General features: G+C 41.5%; 1 protein-coding gene across 1 annotated transcript in view; it reads right to left on the reverse strand.

Moving 5' to 3' along the window:
* Positions 1-9169: 9169 nt before the first annotated feature.
* Positions 9170-19603, reverse strand: part of LOC143767596 (uncharacterized) — a 53807-nt gene continuing 43373 nt past the window's right edge. The window contains exon 7 of the mRNA XM_077256015.1: positions 9170-18670. Coding sequence (XP_077112130.1) covers positions 17244-18670 — 1427 coding nt within the window. The 3' untranslated portion in view covers positions 9170-17243. The remainder of the gene's footprint in view (positions 18671-19603) is intronic.

Raw genomic sequence — 19603 nt, forward strand, 5'->3', positions numbered from 1 at the left:
TCACCGCCATCTCAACAAGCCTAAAAGGCAGCATTTTTAGCACAAGCAGAAGAGAAATATTATAATTGAGGACTGTGGCCTGTGGGGCGTTGGCTGGGTATTTCCGTTTGCGTTCCAAAGACTGGGTTAAAGACAACTGAAGACTGTGCTGGGACAAGGATGTGAACGGGCTTGCTGATGGTGCTGCTTGACTGGGCCAGAACAGGTGCAGGGCTAGAGGCATCTTCACATGCACGGTGTACTGGGGATTGGCTTCTATGCAAAACAGTGGAAGAAGCACTGGTGTGACCAGCAGGCAGTGGTCCTGGAGCCTGGGGTTCGTCCCACAGTCGGGTGCTTTACTGCCATGTGCCTGATCATGCTGGTGGTGGTCAGGCTGGTTGTTTTGAAAATCCCTGCTGATGCGGGCATGGCAGGTGCTGCAAATGGCCTGTTTGGGGTTATCGGCAGAGTCATTAAAAAATAAAAAGACTCGGGAAGAACTAAAAGTTGGATTGGCAACTTCACTCATGTTGGTGTTACGAGGAACAGATGCACGCCTTCTGTCTGTAGCCACCACACTGCTTCTTCCTGCCTGTTGGGGTGATATGCCTCCTTCCCCATGTGTGCTGCTGCCCTCGCTCTGCACGTCCTGTCCTCCTGCCGGGTTGGGTCAGTCACATAGTCATCCACCACCTCGTCTTCCACATTTGCACCCTGCTCCTCCTCCTGACTTTCTTGTGTCTCATCAACGTCCACCTCTTCTGACACTTTCCCACCATCGCCTTCGTGTGACCGGGGCTGGTCAAAGCTTTGAGCATCTCTACAAGTGATCTCAGCTGTCACCACTTCAAGTTGACAGGCCGAGAGTTCAGAATCTTGAAATGGAAAACTGAAAGGCTCTTCAGAGTGTCCAAGCGTTCCGTTGTCTCAGGGCTCTCAGCATGGTGGGAGGAAGGAGGATAAGGGTGAGAAATATCAGGGCCACACTCACGGCTAATCAGACTTGACAGTGTGGAAGACATGGTGGTGGTGGCTAAGTGACTGGAAGCATTATCCGCCATCCAATCAACAACCGTTTCACACTGCTCTGGCTTCAATAGTGGTGTGCGGCGGTCCCCTAGAAACTGGGACAGGAAGGTCGAGCGAGAAGATGTGGTTCTTTGTTGTGGCCCAATTTCACCTTGGCCACGGGCTCGTCCTCTGCATGCACCATCATCATCACGTCCACTTCCCCGTCCCTTTCCTTGCCAATTTTAAATGCACTACTGCTCTATGTCAAATGCTCAACACAAATATATTTATTAGTAGCGAAATAATATCTGTTCAGTATAACTGCAAATCTATGAATTTTACAAACCCAAACACCAGGCAGGCCTTAGCCTGACATAACAGACTGTATTCAATTTTTGGGGGCTTTTTTGTGAATTTAATTTATGCAAAATAGTGCTGTATATAAGTAGAGTAACAGACAGCAAAAAAAGGGGTACACCGGCCTACAATGACTAAACTTGGAGCACGCAGATATATGAGGACTCTCACGGAAATACCACACTGGCAAATATGTGCCCTTTTTATATTTTTTATGCTAAATAGTGCTGTATATAATTTCAGTAACAGACAGCAAAAAAGTGGTCCTCTGGCCTACAATGACCAAACTTAAAGCAGGCAGATATATGAGGGTTGTCACAGAAATACCACACTGGCAAATATGTGGCCTTTTATGTAATTTTGGAAGCTAACTAGTGCTGTATGGAATTAGAGCCTCAGACAGCAAAAAAAGGGTCCACCGGCCTACAATGCCCAAAGTTGGAGCACGCAGATATACAAAGCCTTTTTCGGTGAATTTAAAACACACACAAAAAAAAAGTGGCACAAGGCTAGCACACACAACTATGCTACGTATGCCTGACATACATACTATGATTTTTCAACAGGCCTCAGTCTGACAGAACAGACTGTATATTTTTGTTCCTTTGGGGTGAATTTTTGGAGAAAAATTAAAAAAATTCAACTAGGTATATAGTAAAGAAGCTGCAGCAGCAGACAGTTATGGGACTTTGGGATGGATGCAGTGGGAGCAATGGACGCACATACAGTGCCTGCAGGCCTTGCACTGAAATGAATATGCTATGCCCTGCCTACCTAGCGCTGCAATATCGGGACCTCACGAATTAGCCCTAAAAAGGACTGTTGTTTTCTCAGGAGTTGTGGATGTCCCAGTTGCAGACCTACACTAACTCTAAAACCACGATTCTGACCCTATCTCGGCAGCAGCTCTCTACTCTTGCTGAATCAGGGACAGAATGCGGCGAGCAGGGCGGCGCCAGGTCTCTTATACTCGGGATGATGCTGTGCGGCCAAACCAATAACTGCACGACCACAAAAAAGATGGCTGCGGCATTTCATGGCCTGGCAGACAATCCCTACACCATGATTGGGTCTCTAAAGTCCGCCAAAAACGCTGGGTGGAGACACCAGTTACCGCCAAATAATCCCGGAAATGCTCGCTGCTCGCCGAATACACCGAGCATAGTGATACTCGGATGTTCACTCATCTCTACTAGTAAAGCCAGACTTGAGCCCTTCTTTTCCTCACTCAAGACTTTTCTTTTCAACTCCTTTGACATGGTTAAAGGTTATTTTTTCATTTAAATTAATTTTGGGCTATTCCTAGAACTTGTTTGGCCATCCAGCTTGTCCTATTGCAAGAGGATTGTAAAGACCACAGCAGTGTTTTTTATACTTTCCCTCATTACATAAGATTTGGTTCAGGTCATCACCTAATCCGAAGCTCATTAAGTAGAATGAGGTGTACTCTGGTTGGAATTCAACTGACACTGGAATGGAATGGCTGTCAGACATGTAGAGATGGTGAATTTTAGAAAACTGTGCAGTGGTGTCTTAATTTTTGCCAGAGCTGTATAGATGTATACACACCCTTTTTTCACCCCTTGCATTCAGTGTATTAACCCCTTACCGACCTCCGCCGTACTATTACAGCGGAGGTCGGGTCCCCTGCTTTGATGTGGGCTCCAGCGGTAAGCCCGCATCAAAGCCAGGACATGTCAGCTGAAATCGCAATTCACCTGCCGCTATTAACTAGTTAAATGCCACTGTCAAATGCTGACAGTGGCATTTAACTGGTGCTTCCGGCGGCACTGCAGGAAATGCTCACATCGCCGACCCCCGTCACATGATCGCCGCTATGTAGCAGAGCTGATCCAGTTGTGCCAGCTTCTAGCCTCCCATGGATGCTATTGAAGCATGGCAAAAGTTAAAAAAAATAAATAAATAAAAGTTTACATCACCCCCCATTCGCCCCATTCAAAATAAAACAATTAAAAAAAAAATCAAACCAACACATCTTTGGTATCGCCGCTTTCAGAATCGCCCGATCTATCAATAAAAAAAAGCATTAACCTGATAGCTAAACAGTGTAGTGAGAAAAAAATTTGAAACGCCAGAATTACATTTTTTTGGTCGCCGTGACATTGCATTAAAATGCAATAACGGTCGATCAAAAGAAAGTATCTGTACCAAAATGGTATCATTAAAAATGTCAGCTCGGCACGCAAAAAATAAGCCCTCACCTGACCCCAGATCACAAAAAAATGGAAACGCTACGGGTATTGGAAAATTGCGCTTTTTTTTTTTTTTTCTTCAGCAAAGTTTGGAATTTTTTTTTACCACTTAGATAAAATGGAACCTAGACATGTTTGGTGTCTATGAACTCGTAATGACCTGGAGAATCATAATGGCTGGTCAGTTTTAGCATTTAGTAAACCTAGCAAAAAAGCCAAACTAAAATTGCACTTTTTTTTGCAATTTCACCACACTTGGAATTGTTTGCCCGTTTTCTAGTACACGACATGCTGAAACCAATGATGTCGCTCAAAAAAGCAACTTGTCCCGCAAAAAATAAGCCCTCACATGGCCATATAGACGGAAAAATAAAGTTATGGCTCTGGGAAGGAGGGGAGCGAAAAACGAGAATGCAAAAACGGAAAAGGGCAAGGTCTTGAAGGTGTTAATAATGGGAAAAAACCACATGGACCAGAGCTCATCCCACCGAAAGCCCGCTTTCATTTTACCGTGTGCATAATACTACTCAGACAACACAGGATGAGGATAAAACAGTGTGGCGATTCTTTATTGAACCACAAAACAGGCAAATAACACATAGAACAGTACCAGCAAAATACCCAAGATGGTGCAAATTACAGTTTCACCACACTGACTCGCTGGGATAAGAGCAGCTGTGACTTCAAAGCTCCCAGGTCCAACTACCTCCACCTCTCCCTCGGACAGAGAGAAGGTATTGACAAGCTAAGGAAGCTGACAGTCCATTGAGGTACTTAACTTAATAAATAACATTTCCCACTTGTCTTCTTTACATCAGCACAATTTTGGAAACAACATTTTTTTTTGTTAGGACGTTATAAGGGTTAAAAGTTGACCAGCGATTTTTCATTTTTACAACTAAATTCACAGAACCATTTTTTTTAGGGACCATCTCACATTTAAAGTCACTTTGAGGGGTATATATGGCAGGAAATACCCAAAGGTGACACCATTCTAAAAACTGCACACCTGAAGATGCTCAAAACCACAATCAACAAGTTTATTAACCCTTTACGTGCTTCACAGGAACTGAAGGAATGTGGAAGGAAAACATTTTTTTTTTGTTTTTTTTTACGGTGTTCACTGAAGGGGTTAACTAGTGATATAGTTTTATAGGTGGGGTCGTTACGGACACGGTGATGCTAAATATGTGTACTTTTATTGTTTGATTTTTTTTTTATTTAGATTTAGAAATGTATTTATGGGAATAATATATATATTTTTTTCTTTATTTAGGATTTTTTTTTTCTTTTTTTTTTACACATGTGGGAATTTTTTTTTTTACTTTGTCCCAGGGGGGGACATCACAGATCGATGATCTGACAGTTTGCACAGCACTCTGTCAGATCACCGATCTGACATGCAGGCTTACCAGCGCCTGCACGGCACCCGGAAGTAATCCCTGCAGGACCCGGATGCAGCCCCGCGGCCATTTTGGATCCGGGGCCTGCAGGGATAGGAGGTAGGAGACCCTCGCAGCAAAACGATCACATCGCGTTGCTCCGGGGTCTCAGGGAAGCACGCACGGAGCCCCCTCCCTGCGCGATGCTTCCCTGTACCGCCGGCACACCGCGATCATGTTTGATCGCGGTGTGCCGGGGGTTAATGTGCCGGGGGCGGTCCGTGACCACTCCTGGCACATAGTGCCGGATGTCAGCTGCGATAGGCAGCTGACACCCGGGCGCGCTCCCCCCGTGAGCGCGGCAGATCGTGCTTGAAGTACTATTCCGTCCTTGGGAATTAGGGCCACCCCACATGGAAGGAATAGTACGTCCAATGGCAGAAAGGGGTTAAGGGCCTAAAAATTCAAAGTTTGAAAATTGCAACATTTTTAAAATTTTCGCAATATGTTTTTTCACAAATAAACGCAGGTAATAATATCGAGGAAATTTTACCACTAACATGAAGTACAACATGTCAAGAAAAAACAGTCTCAGAATGAGTGGGATCTGTAAATCCCTTCACCCCGAAGACTGTTTTCAACTTCCTGACCAGGCCATTTTTTTCAATTCTGACCACTGTCACTTTATGAGGTCATAACTCTGAAGTGCTTCAACGGATCCTGGTGATTCTGAGACTGTTTTCTCATGACATACTGATCTTTATGATATTGGTAAAATTTATTCTATATGACTTGCGTTTATTTGTAAGAAAAAAAAAAAAAGAAATTTGCCAAAAATTTTGAAAATTTTGCAATTTTCAAACTTAGTTTTTATGCCCTTAGAGAGTCATATCACACAAAATAGTTATTAAGTAAAATTTCCCACATATCTGCTTTACATCAGCACAATTTTGGAAACAATTTTTTTTGTTAGGAAGTTGTAAGGGTTAAAATGTGACCAGCAATTTCTAATTTTTACAACAAAATTTGCAAAACCTATTTTTAGGGACCACCTCACCTTTGAAATTACTTTGAGGGGCCTATATGACAGAAAATTACCAAAGTGACACCATTCTAAAAACTGCACCCCACAAGGTGATCAAAAACACATTAAACAAGTTTATTCACCCTTCAGGTGCTTCACAGGAAATTTTGGAATGTTGAAATGAACATTTAACTTTTTTTTCACAAAAAATTTAATTCAGATCCAATTTGTTTAATTTTACCAAGAGTAACAGGAGAAATTGGACCCCAAAAGTTGTTGTCCAAGTTGTCCTGAGTACACTCCATATTTGGAGGTAAACCACTGTTTGGGCGCATGGCAGAGCTCGGAAGGAAAGGAGCGCCGTTTGACTTTTCAAAAGAAAATTAGCTGGAATTGAGATCGGACAGCATGTCGTTTGGAGAGCCCCTGATATGCCTAAACAGTGGAAACTCCCCCGCAAGTGACATTATTTTGGAAATTAGACCCCCTAAGGAACTTATCTGGATGTGGGGAGGACTTTGAACCCCCAAGCGCTTCACTGAAGTTTATAATGTAGAGCTGAAAAATAAAAAATCATTTTTTTCAGAAAAATGATCTTTTCGCCCCAAATTTTTTAATTTTCCCAAGGGTAACAGGAGAAATTGGACCCCAAAAGTTGTTGAGCAATTTGTCCTGAATATGCTGATACCCCATATGTGGGGGCACACCACTGTTTGGGCTCATGGCAGAGCTCGGAAGGGAAGGATCACAATTTTGCTTTTTCAACGCAGAATTGGTTGGAATTGAGATCAGACACCATGTCGTGTTTGGAGAGCCGCTGATGTGCCTAAACAGTGGAAACCTCCCACAAGTGACAGCATTTTGGAAACTAGACCACCCAAGGAAGTTACGTAGATGTGTGGTGAGCACTTTGAACCCCCAATTGTTTCATTAAAGTTTATAATGTAGAGCCGTGAAAATTAAAAAAATAATTTTTTAACCCAGAAAAATTATCTTTCAGCCTGGAATTTTTTATTTTGCCAAGAGTATCCAGAGAAATAATACCCCAAAAGTTGTTGTGCAATTTGTCCTGAGTGCACTGATACCCCATATGTGGAGCGAAACCACCGTTTGGGCGCATGGCTGTGCTCGGAAGGGAAGGAGCGCTGTTTTGGAATGCAGACTTTGATGGAATGGTCTGCGGGCGTCACGTTGCGTTTGCAGAGCTCCTGATGTACCTAAGCAGTGGAAACACCCCACAAGTGACCACATATTGGAAACTAGACCCCCAAGGAACTTATCTATATGTGTTGTTAGAACTTTGAACTCCCAAGTGTTTCACTAAAATTTATAATGCAGAGCTGTGAAAATAAAAAAACAATTTCCACAAAAATGTTTTTTAGCCCACAAATTTTTATTTTCACAAGGGTAACAGGAGAAATTGGACTGCAAAATATTGTTATCCAATTAGTTCTGAGCATGCTGATACCCCATATGTGGGGGTAAACCACTGTTTGGGTGCATGGTAGAGCTCGGAAGGGAAGGAGCACCGTTTTACTTTTTCAATGCAAAATTGGCTGGAACTGAGATCGTACGCCATGTCGCGTTTGGAGAGCCCCTGATGTGCCTAAACAGTGGAACACCCCAATTATAACTCCAACCCTAACCCCAACACACTCCTAACCCTAATCCCAACCCTAAACACACCCATAACCCTAGCCACACCCCTAACTGCAACACACCCCAACACACCCCTAACCCTAATCCCAACCCTAACCATAACCACACCCCTAACCCTAATCCCAACCCTAACCCCCTCCATAAACGTAATCCAAACCCTAACCACAACTTTAGCCCCAAACCTAAGTTTAGCCCCAACCCTAACTATAATGGGAAAATGGAAATAAATACTTTTTTAAATTTTATTATTTTTCCCTAGCTAAGAGGGTGATAAAAGGGGGTTTCATTTACTATTTATAGCCGTTTTTACAGCGGATATTTATCCGCAGCTGTCACAGACAAAGACGCTTTTTATTGCAAAAAATAGTTTTTGCATCACCACATTTTGAGAGCTATAATTAATCCATATTTTGTCCCCCAGAGTCATGTGAGGTCTTGTTTTTTGTGGACCGAGTTGACGTTTTTATTGCTACCATTTTTGGGCACATGACATTTTCTGATCGCTTTTTATCCTGATTTTTGGGAGGCAGAATGAACAAAAACCAGCAATTCCTGCATTTCTTTTGGGGGGAAGGGGCATTTATACCATTCCGCATGTGGTAAAATTGATAAGGCAGGTTTATTTTTCAGGTCAGTACGATGACAGCGATACCTCATTTATATCTATTTTTAGGTTTTGACGCTTTTATACAATAAAAACTTTTTTATGCTTTACCACTTTTACACAATAAAAACTACTTTATATAAAAAATTGTTTTTGCATCACTTTATTCTGAGAGCTAAAAATTTTATTTTTTCGCTGATGACGCTGTATGGCAGTTTTGTTTTTGGCGGGTCAAGATGACGTTTTCAGCGGTATCATTTTTATTTATATCCATCTTTTTTATCGCATTTTATTTCACTTTTCTTTTGGTGGTATGATGATAAAGCATTATTTTTTGCCTCATTTTTTTATTTATTTTTTTACGGGGTTCACTGAAGGGGTTAACTAGTGGGATAGTTTTATAGAGCGGGTAGTTACGGATGCGGCGATACCAAATATGTGCACTTTTATTGTTTTTCTTTATTTACATAAATGGATTTATTGGAAAAATATTTATTTTTTATAAATAGCACCGTGTCAGATCAGCGATCTGACAGGCATTGCAGAAGGCTTGCCTAACAAGCCACCTCACTGAAGGATCCGGAAGAACCCCCATTCTGGATCCAGGGTCTCCATGGAGACCACTGGAACAACGTGATCGCATCACGTTATTCCGGTGGGAGAGCGCAGGGAACCCCCATCCTGCGCGATTGTTCTTTATTGTTCTTTATTGTTCTTACGGCATCAGAGGGGTTAAATGCCCACTCACCGTGAGACCGCGCGATTGTGCCTCTGTACTAGTACTGTGATTTGCGGGATCGCAGTTCCCGCAGAGCAGTACTAGTATGGCGCATGTCGGGAAGGGGTTAAAGCATTCCAGAGTTTTAACCTCATAAAGTGACAGTAGTCAGAATTGTAAAAATTGGCCTGGTCATTAAGCTGCAAATTGGCTCCATCACTAAGGGGTTAAAACAAAAGTCCTTTTCAAGGCTACATATTTCATTTTACCAAATAATATTGTAAAGTTTTCATGCTTTTATTATCTAGCTAATGTAAATGCATTAGGCGTGAGGTAAGTGAAGGGGAAATGGCTGTAGGCTGAGCTTGCAGGCCAGGATAAACTACTTGCTGCGGGAGAGGGCCTTGGAGTCACTCTTTTTAAAATTGTCAAAAAAATTATTCTAAGGCCCTCTGTTACATCTTTTCCAGGGTGTATTTCAGTCCCTCCCTCTAATTTTTGGCAGCCCTGGTACATAGTTCATAGGAACAGTTTAGGAATCCCACTGTTTTGAAAATTCTCTTTTTCATTCAAGTTAAGTTCTTGCTTTTTCCCATCTTGTTCTATTTCTCATTGTCTCATGTCAGTATTATCTAATGGAAATGACTGTTCCCTCTGGCACATAAATCTCCTCCACAGTTTTGATAGCTTCTTTCCATTAATTCTCGGTCAAATTTAGGCTATTTGTGGTCATCTGTAGACAGACTTTCACAAGAAGGCAAAATGCAACGTGGTCCAAGAAGGTAGTTATGGGAGAGGGCCTCATCACAATCTTTATAAAATTGTCAAAAACGTTATCCTGTCGTCATCCTGTCTTCCATAGTTTATTGTAGTCCTTCTGTGGAGACATGGGGGTCAGCAGGTGCTCTAGTCCGCTAGCCAAAACCACATGGACCAGAGCTCATCCCACCGAAAGCCCGCTTTCATTTTACCGTGTGCATAATACTACTCAGACAACACAGGATGAGGATAAAACAGTGTGGCGATTCTTTATTGAACCACAAAACAGGCAAATAACACATAGAACAGTACCAGCAAAATACCCAAGATGGTGCAAATTACAGTTTCACCACACTGACTCGCTGGGATAAGAGCAGCTGTGACTTCAAAGCTCCCAGGTCCAACTACCTCCACCTCTCCCTCGGACAGAGAGGAGGTATTGACAAGCTAAGGAAGCTGACAGTCCATTGAGGTACAAGGCCAGGTGCCGGGAAGGTCACAACCTGGCTTCTCTGAACATCTCCATGGAGCCAGGTGACCGATGAGTCCCATTCCTGGCTTTCACAAATGTATCCATGAGCCTCCAGTGACCGGTGGGTCCAAATCCTGACTACCCCAAAAGTATTCATGGGTTCAGTAATGGTCAATGAAGCAGATCTATATTCTTTCTGCCGGGGCCTGGCTGGCATTCTGTAGAATGTCAGATCTGTGTCACTCATGACAGAGCCACGATCTGGCAGCTATCCTGTAAAGTTTTCTTGGCTGTGGTTATGTAAAGAGTCTCTGGTTCTTTGGATCTCTTAGCTGTCTGGATGTATATTGTTAGAGGCATATCCCACTTATATAGCTCACAATTGTTGTCCTTCAAGCCAGCATCCAGAGGTCAAGAGGAAGACGTGATGAGGTTAACTTGTATTGTATGACTATTTAATTAATTTGCATAGTTCTTATTCCTTTGTTTTGTAAGCAGCGCTGTGGCGTCGGAGTCAAAGCCCATTTTGGTGGAGTTGGAATAAAATGGACCAACTCCAACTCCTAAAATATATAATAAAGTGGGTACAGTAGTTCATTGCAGTTTGTGGGGAATATTTTTATCATAAGAATATGGGAAAGTTATTAAGTGTCCTATAAATGCCTGTCCTATTCCTGATCTAAGGTCTAGACTTTTATCTCAGATGAATCTGTGTTGAAGTTTATGTTCATGATAAGTACTGGAACTCTTCCTCTACAGATAAAGATAAACACACACGGAAGGAAAGCCTACATTCATCTCAGAATTTCTGGAGCGAACAGGAAAGCAGGATTAAAGAAGGTAAGTATTTCCTAAAGCATATCTAAACTTTCAATAAACTGGGCAGAAATCAATAGTCCAGTTTATGTTGTCTCTGTATGCTTGATGTTTTAGTTTGTTTTTCCTCTTAGCTCATGTTTGGAGAAATTAGCTGCCCTGATGACTTATATACACTATACATACTATATAAGGGGAAAAATGTTTTCTAACATCTCAAATTCGGAAATACAGTAACAGGATCGATGAATATATATATATTTGTGTGTGTGTGTTTTGGAATGTGATTCAGCACACACATGCTCCCTCCCTCCTCCCCTCTTCATAGACTGTGAAGAAATATGATGTGAAGCATTTAGTGAGCTGTACCCTGCTGAGACAAGCCTTGACATTGAAAGTTCAGAGTAAATCTTTTTAACAGCACATTTTACAAACTTTATACTTATCATCTGTCCTGTTCATAGTTACATAGTTATTAAGGTTGAAGGAAGACTTTAAGCCCATCTAGTTCAACCCATAGCCTAACCTAACATGCCCTAACATGTTGATCCAGAGGAAGGCAAAAAAAAAACGTGGCAAAGAGTAAGCTCCACATTGGGGAAAAAAATTCCTTCCCGACTCCACATACGGCAATCAGACTAGTTCCCTGGATTAACGCCCTATCAAGGAATCTAGTGTATATACCCTGTAACATTATACTTTTCCAGAAAGGTATCCAGTCCCCTCTTAAATTTAAGTAATGAATCACTCATTACAACATCATACGGCAGAGAGTTCCATAGTCTGACTCCTCTTACAGTAAAGAACCTGCATCTGTTATTATGCTTAAACCTTCTTTCCTCCAGACGTAGAGGATGCCCCCTTGTCCCTGTCTCCGGTCTATGATTAAAAAGATCATCAGAAAGGTCTTTGTACTGTCCCCTTATATATTTATACATTAAAATAAGATCACCCCTTAAGTCTTCGTTTTTCCAAACTAAATAGCCCCAAGTGTAATAACCTATCTTGGTATTGCAGACCCCCAGTCCTCTAATAACCTTGGTCGCTCTTCTCTGCACCCGCTCTAGTTCAGCTATGTCTTTCTTATACACCGGAGACCAGAACTGTGCACAGTATTCTAAGTGTGGTCGAACTAGTGACTTGTATAGAGGTAAAATTATGTTCTCCTCATGAGCATGTATGCCTCTTTTAATACATCCCATTATTTTATTTGTCTTTGTAGCAGCTGTCTGACACTGGCCACTGAATATGAGTTTGTCATCCACCCATACACCCAGGTCTTTTCCATTGACGGTTTTGCCCAGAGTTTTAGAATTAAGCACATAGTTATACATCTTATTACTTCTACCCAAGTGAATGACCTTACATTTATCCCCATTAAAGCTCATTTGCCATTTATCAGCCCAAGCTTCTAGTTTACATAAATCATCCTGTAATATAAAATTGTCCTCCCCTGTATTGATTACCCTGCAGAGTTTAGTGTCCTCTGCAAATATTGAAATTCTACTCTGAATGCCCCCTACAAGGTCATTAATAAATATGTTAAAAAGAAGAGGGCCCAATACTGACACCTGTGGTACCCCACTGCTAACCGCGACCCAGTCCGAGTGTGCTCCATTAATAATCACCCTTTGTTTCCTATCCCTGAGCCAGCTCTCAACCCACTTACACATATTTTCCCCTATCCCCATTATTCTCATTTTATGTATCAACCTTCTGTATGGCACCGTATCAAAAGCTTTTGAAAAGTCCATATACACTACATCTACTGGGTTCCCTTGGTCCAGTCCGGAACTTACCTCTTCATAGAAGCTGATCAAATTATGATCATTTATGAAAAGATTGTTTTATTTCTATCCCAAATTATACAGTGTATGATTGGTGGTAAAAATGCTCCTTCAAAAGCTTCCAATCTAAAAAGACATTTACAACACTGCCACCCAGAAGTTTACAAAGCTGTGACTGAAAAAGATCACAGCAGCACCAAGAAACCAGAGACCAGCACTTCCCGCCAGGAAAAGGAGGAGGAAAGAGCATCTCAAATCTCAGTTACAAGATATTTTGTAAGTGACAAAGTTACTGTAACAATGACAGATGTGTATAAAAGACAGCTCATCGAGCTTGTTGTGAAGGACTGTACCATTATCATTATTTGCACGACCAGCTTTTACAGCTCTTAATGGAGAAATAGCTCGCAAACTTGGTGTTTCTCTGGAAAGAGAAAATATTAGAAAATTAGTGATTGAAGAAGCCCTTAACCAAAAGGAAGATCTTTAAAAGACTCTCAAGAGATGCTTTGTATTTGTTAAAATCGATGCCTGCACACATCTCAGAGTAAACTATTTTGCTATCAACATTTGATATGTTTGTGACAACAAAAACATTGTCACTAAGACACTGGAAGTAAAAGATACTAAAGCTCATCACAGCAGCCAGTTTCTCCAGACCTTAGTGGAAAAAGTTCTGCAAGATTATAAACTAAAAAAAAACAGGTTCTTGGTATTGTAACTGATAATGCTTCAAACATGATAAGTACAATTAAACTGATGAATGAGAATAATGACGGTGAACAGCAGCTAGAAGAACATTTCACATTCAGTATGTTGGAGATGAAAGGCCACAGTCCTGTTCCCATAATGGAGGAACAAACAGATATTATTACAGAAGAACAGCAAAATGATTCTTTACAATTAGATGATCTTTTTGAAGCTGCTTCACACCTCTTTCCTATTCATCACATGCGCTGTGTTGGGCACATGCTGCAGCTAACAATAAGAGATAGCCTGCAAGAGGGACATGCTGGTACCCTGATTAGCAAAGTAAGGAAATTGGCTATTGCTGCCAGAACCCCTAAAATTGATTCCATCTTGAAGATATGTGCTGGAAAAGGGGCAATTGTGGATCAAGCCATTCCGTGGGGCAGCATCTATTTAATGATTGAGCGATTGCTTGAGCTGAAACCCTCCCTTGTAGATATGGCCAACCCTCATGAATGTCAATGGACACAGGTGGCTGAATTGAAGGAATTGCTTCATCACCCATTTACAGTGACTAAAAAGTTACAAGCTGAGGATTTAACTCCTGGCATTTTTATAAAGAGAGACACTTCTATTAGAAAATAAAATTCTTCTGGCAGCTGTTTATGTGGACTCGAGTCATCGTATATTGCTGGACGATCAACAGCTTACTAAAGGAAAAGAAGCTTTGAATGAGGTAGCAGGTAGGATGAGTGGGCTAAAGGATGGCAAAGAGCAAGAGGACTCAGATCCTGACAGTGCTGATGCTGCTGTTCCTTCATCCTCTTCAGATGAGGAGTTTGATTTCAATAAGTATTTGGACGACATGAAGCAGGCAAAGCGATGCTGCAGGGAAAAATATTCTACTCCCATAGAAAACAGATTGACCATATTTCAGCAAAATTTTTAACTTGCTCTCAAAGAAGTAGAGTTTTATCTTTCATCAAAATTGACTGTGCACAAGGCAATTCCTTTGGGATTTGGATGTTTCGCCCCCAGCAGTTCGCTCCCGGGTACATTTCGCCCCTCACATTTCGTATCCAGCATTGCAAATGCTGGGGACGAAATGTGCGGGGGCGAACTGCGGGGGGCGAAACATCCTATAACCAATTCCTTTATACCCTTAAATTGTTAGAGATGTTGCCCATGTGGTTACTGCTTTGCCACCAACCCAAGTTAGTGTATAGAGGTTGTTCTCTAGCCTTAAAGGTTAGGTCAGATTTGATGTCATCTATAAAGGAAGGTCCGATGGAGGCGATACTATTTCTCAGAACAAATTTATAGACTGCACAAATGCTATTCAGTACGATTTTGTTGAAAACTGTTTTTTTCCCACTTACTGCAGAGTGAAAAATAAATTGCAAATATGCAAAAAAATTGTTCTAAAGTGGTATTTCAATAAATATATTTTATGTTCTATCTAAATGGCTTGATTATTGTATCATAATAAAGATTAAAAGCCTGATGCTACCATTTTACTACAGTAAATTTAACACTTAAGGTAAAGATGAGCCATGTATGAAGGAGTCGGAGTCGGTGTCATGGGAATTGAGTAGTCGGAGTTGGAGTCAGAAGTTTGGCTTACCGACGCCACAGCCCTGTTTTTAAGTCAACAAGCCACAAGACCCACACATTGGTCATTTAACAAATTAAGCAAATATCCATTGTTCAATGACGCTGCATCAGTGTCTTGCAAAGAAAGCAGATGATAAGTTGTAGGAGCTGATGTAAGAGGCATACAGCCATTTAAAATGATCAAAAATCAACGTTTAAGACTCATGACAACAGTGTATGGTTCATGACCAACTGAAGAACAATTACAGTGGATTACACTTAGTGCATAGACTTTGAGTCTAGAAGTCCCACTTCAATTTTTAAACAATGTGAATGAGACCCTCCTTTATGTCTAATACAGGGTGTATCAGAGTCCCTCTTCCTTCTAATTTTTGGAAGTTCTTGCATTGTCTGCATAGGATTTGTGATTTTCAGAGTCCCTTCATAAATAAAACAGAATGTGTCTCACTATGTCACACACCACCTGTCCAGATAAGGTAGCAAAATGTTAAAATTACATTTACGGTGAATGTTTTTTTTCACCATTGAAAGCAATGGGAGAATGCAAAAATGCAGAAAAGAGGCTATGTGTAAACATAGACTAAGGGGTGAAGGAATTTTCTTTTTTCTCTTTTTTAAATTGCCTTATATACAAGAACGAATGTTTTTACTTGTAAAATACATTTTATTTTCGGTTTTGGATGTTTTGTTGTCACTCCGTAAAAGTGGCGTAATACTCTGACAGCACTGACCCCAAAAGCGACCTGAGAGTCAGAGATGCATCCAGCCATGCTGTTCTCATTCCAATTTAGCGCTGTTTGCATCCATTTCAGCAATTTTCCTGCCCCCTCAATCCTCCTGGAAAAGTCTGGCCAAGCATGCGACCTGTTGACTCAAATATCGAGCACTCGTGTATTTTAGTGCTCGCTCATCGCTAATAATGACTGCTATCTGTGTGGGATTTTTGATGTTTAAAAGGGTTGTCCACTGCTTGGACAACCCCTTCTTTTTCCTCATGATTGGTCTATTTAACCACTTAAGGACCAGAGTTTTTTCCCTTTTTTCTGTTTCCATTTTTTGCCCCTCTTCTTCCCGCAGCCATAGCTTTTTTATTTTTCCGTCAATATGGCTTGTTTTTTGCGGGACAAGTTGTACTTTTGAAAGGCACCATTGATTTTACCATTTCATGTACTGGAAAATGGGAAAAAAAATCCAAATGCGGTGAAATTGCAAGATTAGTGCAATTCCACAATTGTTTTAATTTTCCAGGTCATTACGAGTTCACAGACACCAAACATGTCTAGGTTATTTTTTATTTAAGTGGTGAAAAAAAATTCCAAATTTGTAAAACAAAAAAAAAATGCTGCCTTTTTCAGACCCGTAGCGTCTCCATTTTTCGGGACCTGGGGCTGGGTGAGAGCTTATATTTTGCGTGCTGGTCTGACGTTTTTATTGATACCATTTTGGTGTAGATATGACCTTTTGATTGCCCGTTATTACAATTTATTGTAATGTTGCAACGACCAAAAAAATGTAATTCTGGAGTTTTGATTTTTTTTCTTGCTACGCCATTTACTGATTGGATAAATTATTTTTAAATATTGATAGATCGGACAATTCTGAAAGCGGCGATATCAAATATGTGTATATTTGATTTTTTTTTTTATTGTGTTATTTTGAATGGGGCGAAAGTGGGGTGATTTGAACTTTTATATATTTTTTAATGTTTTGAAACACTTTTTTTTATACTTTTTACTTGCTTCAATAGTCCCCATGTGAGACTAGTAGCTGCACTTGTCCGATTGCTTCTGCTAAAAAGAGCAGGGCTGCAGCCCTGCTCTATGTAGCAGATATGCTCACTTGCCATGAGCGCCGTCCAATGGGCGGTGCTCATAGCTATACGGCTATGACAACCACAGGGGTCTCCTGCCGACCCCGGGTTGTCATACCCATTGGCGACCCGTGGTCATGTGACACGGGCACCGATGGGAGGAGGTAATGACATGCTTCCAATTCCAATCGCAATTCACCGCGGCTGTTCCAGGAACATGTCAGCTGATCAGATCAGCTGTCATGTGCTGGAAAAGGTGAGGGCTCATCGCCGGACCCCGCACCAAACAGGGGGAGGCATGCAATGATAGACAGAGTTAAGGGGTTAAAATAAAAATATTTATAGTCACCTCCCATACTGGCACCATCCCAGAGGCTTCTCCCCTGTGTGGATTGTATGATGTTTAACAAGTTGTGATTTCTTCACAAAACATTTTCCACATTCTGGACAGGAAAAAGGCTTCTCCCCTGTGTGGGTTCTCTGGTGGCTATCAAGATACGCTTTTCGGTTAAAACATTTTCCACATTCTGAACATGAAAAAGGCTTCTCTCCTGTGTGGGTTCTTTGGTGTTCATCAAGATTTGATTTCCGGGTAAAACGTTTCCCACATTCTGAACATGAGAAAGGCTTTTCCCCTGTGTGAGTAATTTGGTGGCAATCAAGATTTGATTTCCGGGTAAAACATTTCCCACATTCTGAACATGAGAAAGGCTTCTCCCCTGTGTGAGTTATTTGGTGGCTATCAAGATTCGATTTCCAGTCAAAAAATCTCCCACATTCTGAACATGAAAAAAGCTTCTCCCCTGTGTGGGTTCTATGGTGTCTTACAAGGAGAGATTTATCTACAAAATATTTTCCACATTCTGAACATGAAAAAGGCTTCTCCCCTGTGTGGGTTCTATGGTGTCTAACAAGGAGAGATTTCTCTACAAAATATTTTCCACATTCTGAACATGAAAAAGGCTTTTCTCCTATGTGGAGTTTCTGGTGTTTATCAAGATTCGATTTCCGGTTAAAACATTTCCCACAATGAGAACATGAAAAAGGCTTCTCCCCTGTGTGAGTGCTATGGTGTCTAACAAGTTGTGATTTCTTCACAAAACATTTTCCACACTCTGAACAGAAAAAAGGCTTCTCCCCTGTGTGGAGTCTCTGATGCTCGATAAGATGTGATTTCTCTACAAAACATTTCTCACATTCTAAACATGAAAAAGGCTTCTCCCCTGTGTGAGTTCTATAGTGGCTATCAAGATGCCCTTTCTTCTTAAAACATTTCCCACATTCTGAACATGAAAAAGGTTTCTCCCCTGTGTGGGTTCTCTGGTGGCTATCAAGATTCACTTTCTGGATAAAACATTTCCCACATTCTGAACAGGAAAAAGGCTTTTCTCCTGTGTGGGTTCTTTGGTGTTTATCAAGATGCTGTTTCCGGTTAAAACATTTCCCACATTCTGAACATGAAAAAGGCTTCTCCCCTGTGTGGGTTCTTTGGTGTTCATCAAGATTCCACTTCTGATTAAAACATTTCCCACATTCTGAACACGAGAAAGACTTCCTTGCTTTAGGAGCAGTTCGTTTTTTAATGCCTCTTTTGGGTCTTTGATTTTCCTTAGTAGTCGGTAGTGAATCAGATGACAGACCTTTGCTGTGAAGAGATGATGGTATATCTGGAGTAATGGCATTCATTTCAATTGTATCCTGTGGGATCTCAAAATCATCTAACTTTAAATTTGAAGGTGTCAGCTGTCTTTCTGATCTCCTGGTACAGTTATCTGCCAAGAATAAAACCAATTTTTTTTAAATAAAATATCCTTGAACTACTTTATATTTTTGAACATTTCTCCTTAAACTGTCTGTAAAAATGGTAAGTTGCCGTATATACTCGAGTATAAGTAGAGTTTTTCAGCAACATTTTTTTGCGCTGAAAACGCCCCCCTTGGCTTATACTTGAGTGAGGTGTCCAGAACATGGAGGAGCAGCGGCTCACAGAGGTAAGAGCCGGCTGCTGCAGCTAACTCCGGTGCCCGCTGCTAAAGATAAATAAATATTCACTGCACTGACAATAAATATTCATTTCTTTGTAATAGTGCTCACAGTGTCAGCCGCAGCGGCCGGCTCCTGCAGCTGCCGGGCAGTCACAGGTGCCGCTATTTAACAGAGGTGGATATTCATTATGAATGACCGCATGGTGGCTGACACTGTGCGCGCTACTTAATACTGCCTGCCCACCACACATAGTTCCAGCGTCGGGAGTGGGGTGAGTATTCCGGAAGTTGTGCTCTGCTTGTGAGCAGTTAATGGTGTCCCTGCCATGCGCTGCCTACAAGCATAAACCAGCTGCTGGCATCGGGACAAGACGCTGCGAGGGAGCGCAGGAAGTGTAATGGTTTATTTTTTTTATGTTTTTTGATGGGGGCCAATCATACAAGGATAATATTGGGGTCATGCATACATGGATAGGGATGGAGTCATGCATACAAGGATAGGTATGTAGCCATGCATACTAGGATAGGGACGGGGCCATGCAAACAAGGATAGGGATAGAGCCGTGCATACAAAAATAGTGATGGGGCCATGCAAACAAGGATAGGGATGGAGCCGTGAATACAAAAATAGTTATGGGGCAATGCATACAAGCATAGGGATGAGGAGCCATGCATACAAGTATGGGGATGAGGGGACAATGCATACCCGAGTAAATAAGG

This window comes from Ranitomeya variabilis, chromosome 4 (genome assembly GCF_051348905.1).
Source record: "Ranitomeya variabilis isolate aRanVar5 chromosome 4, aRanVar5.hap1, whole genome shotgun sequence".
NCBI lineage: Eukaryota > Metazoa > Chordata > Amphibia > Anura > Dendrobatidae > Ranitomeya > Ranitomeya variabilis.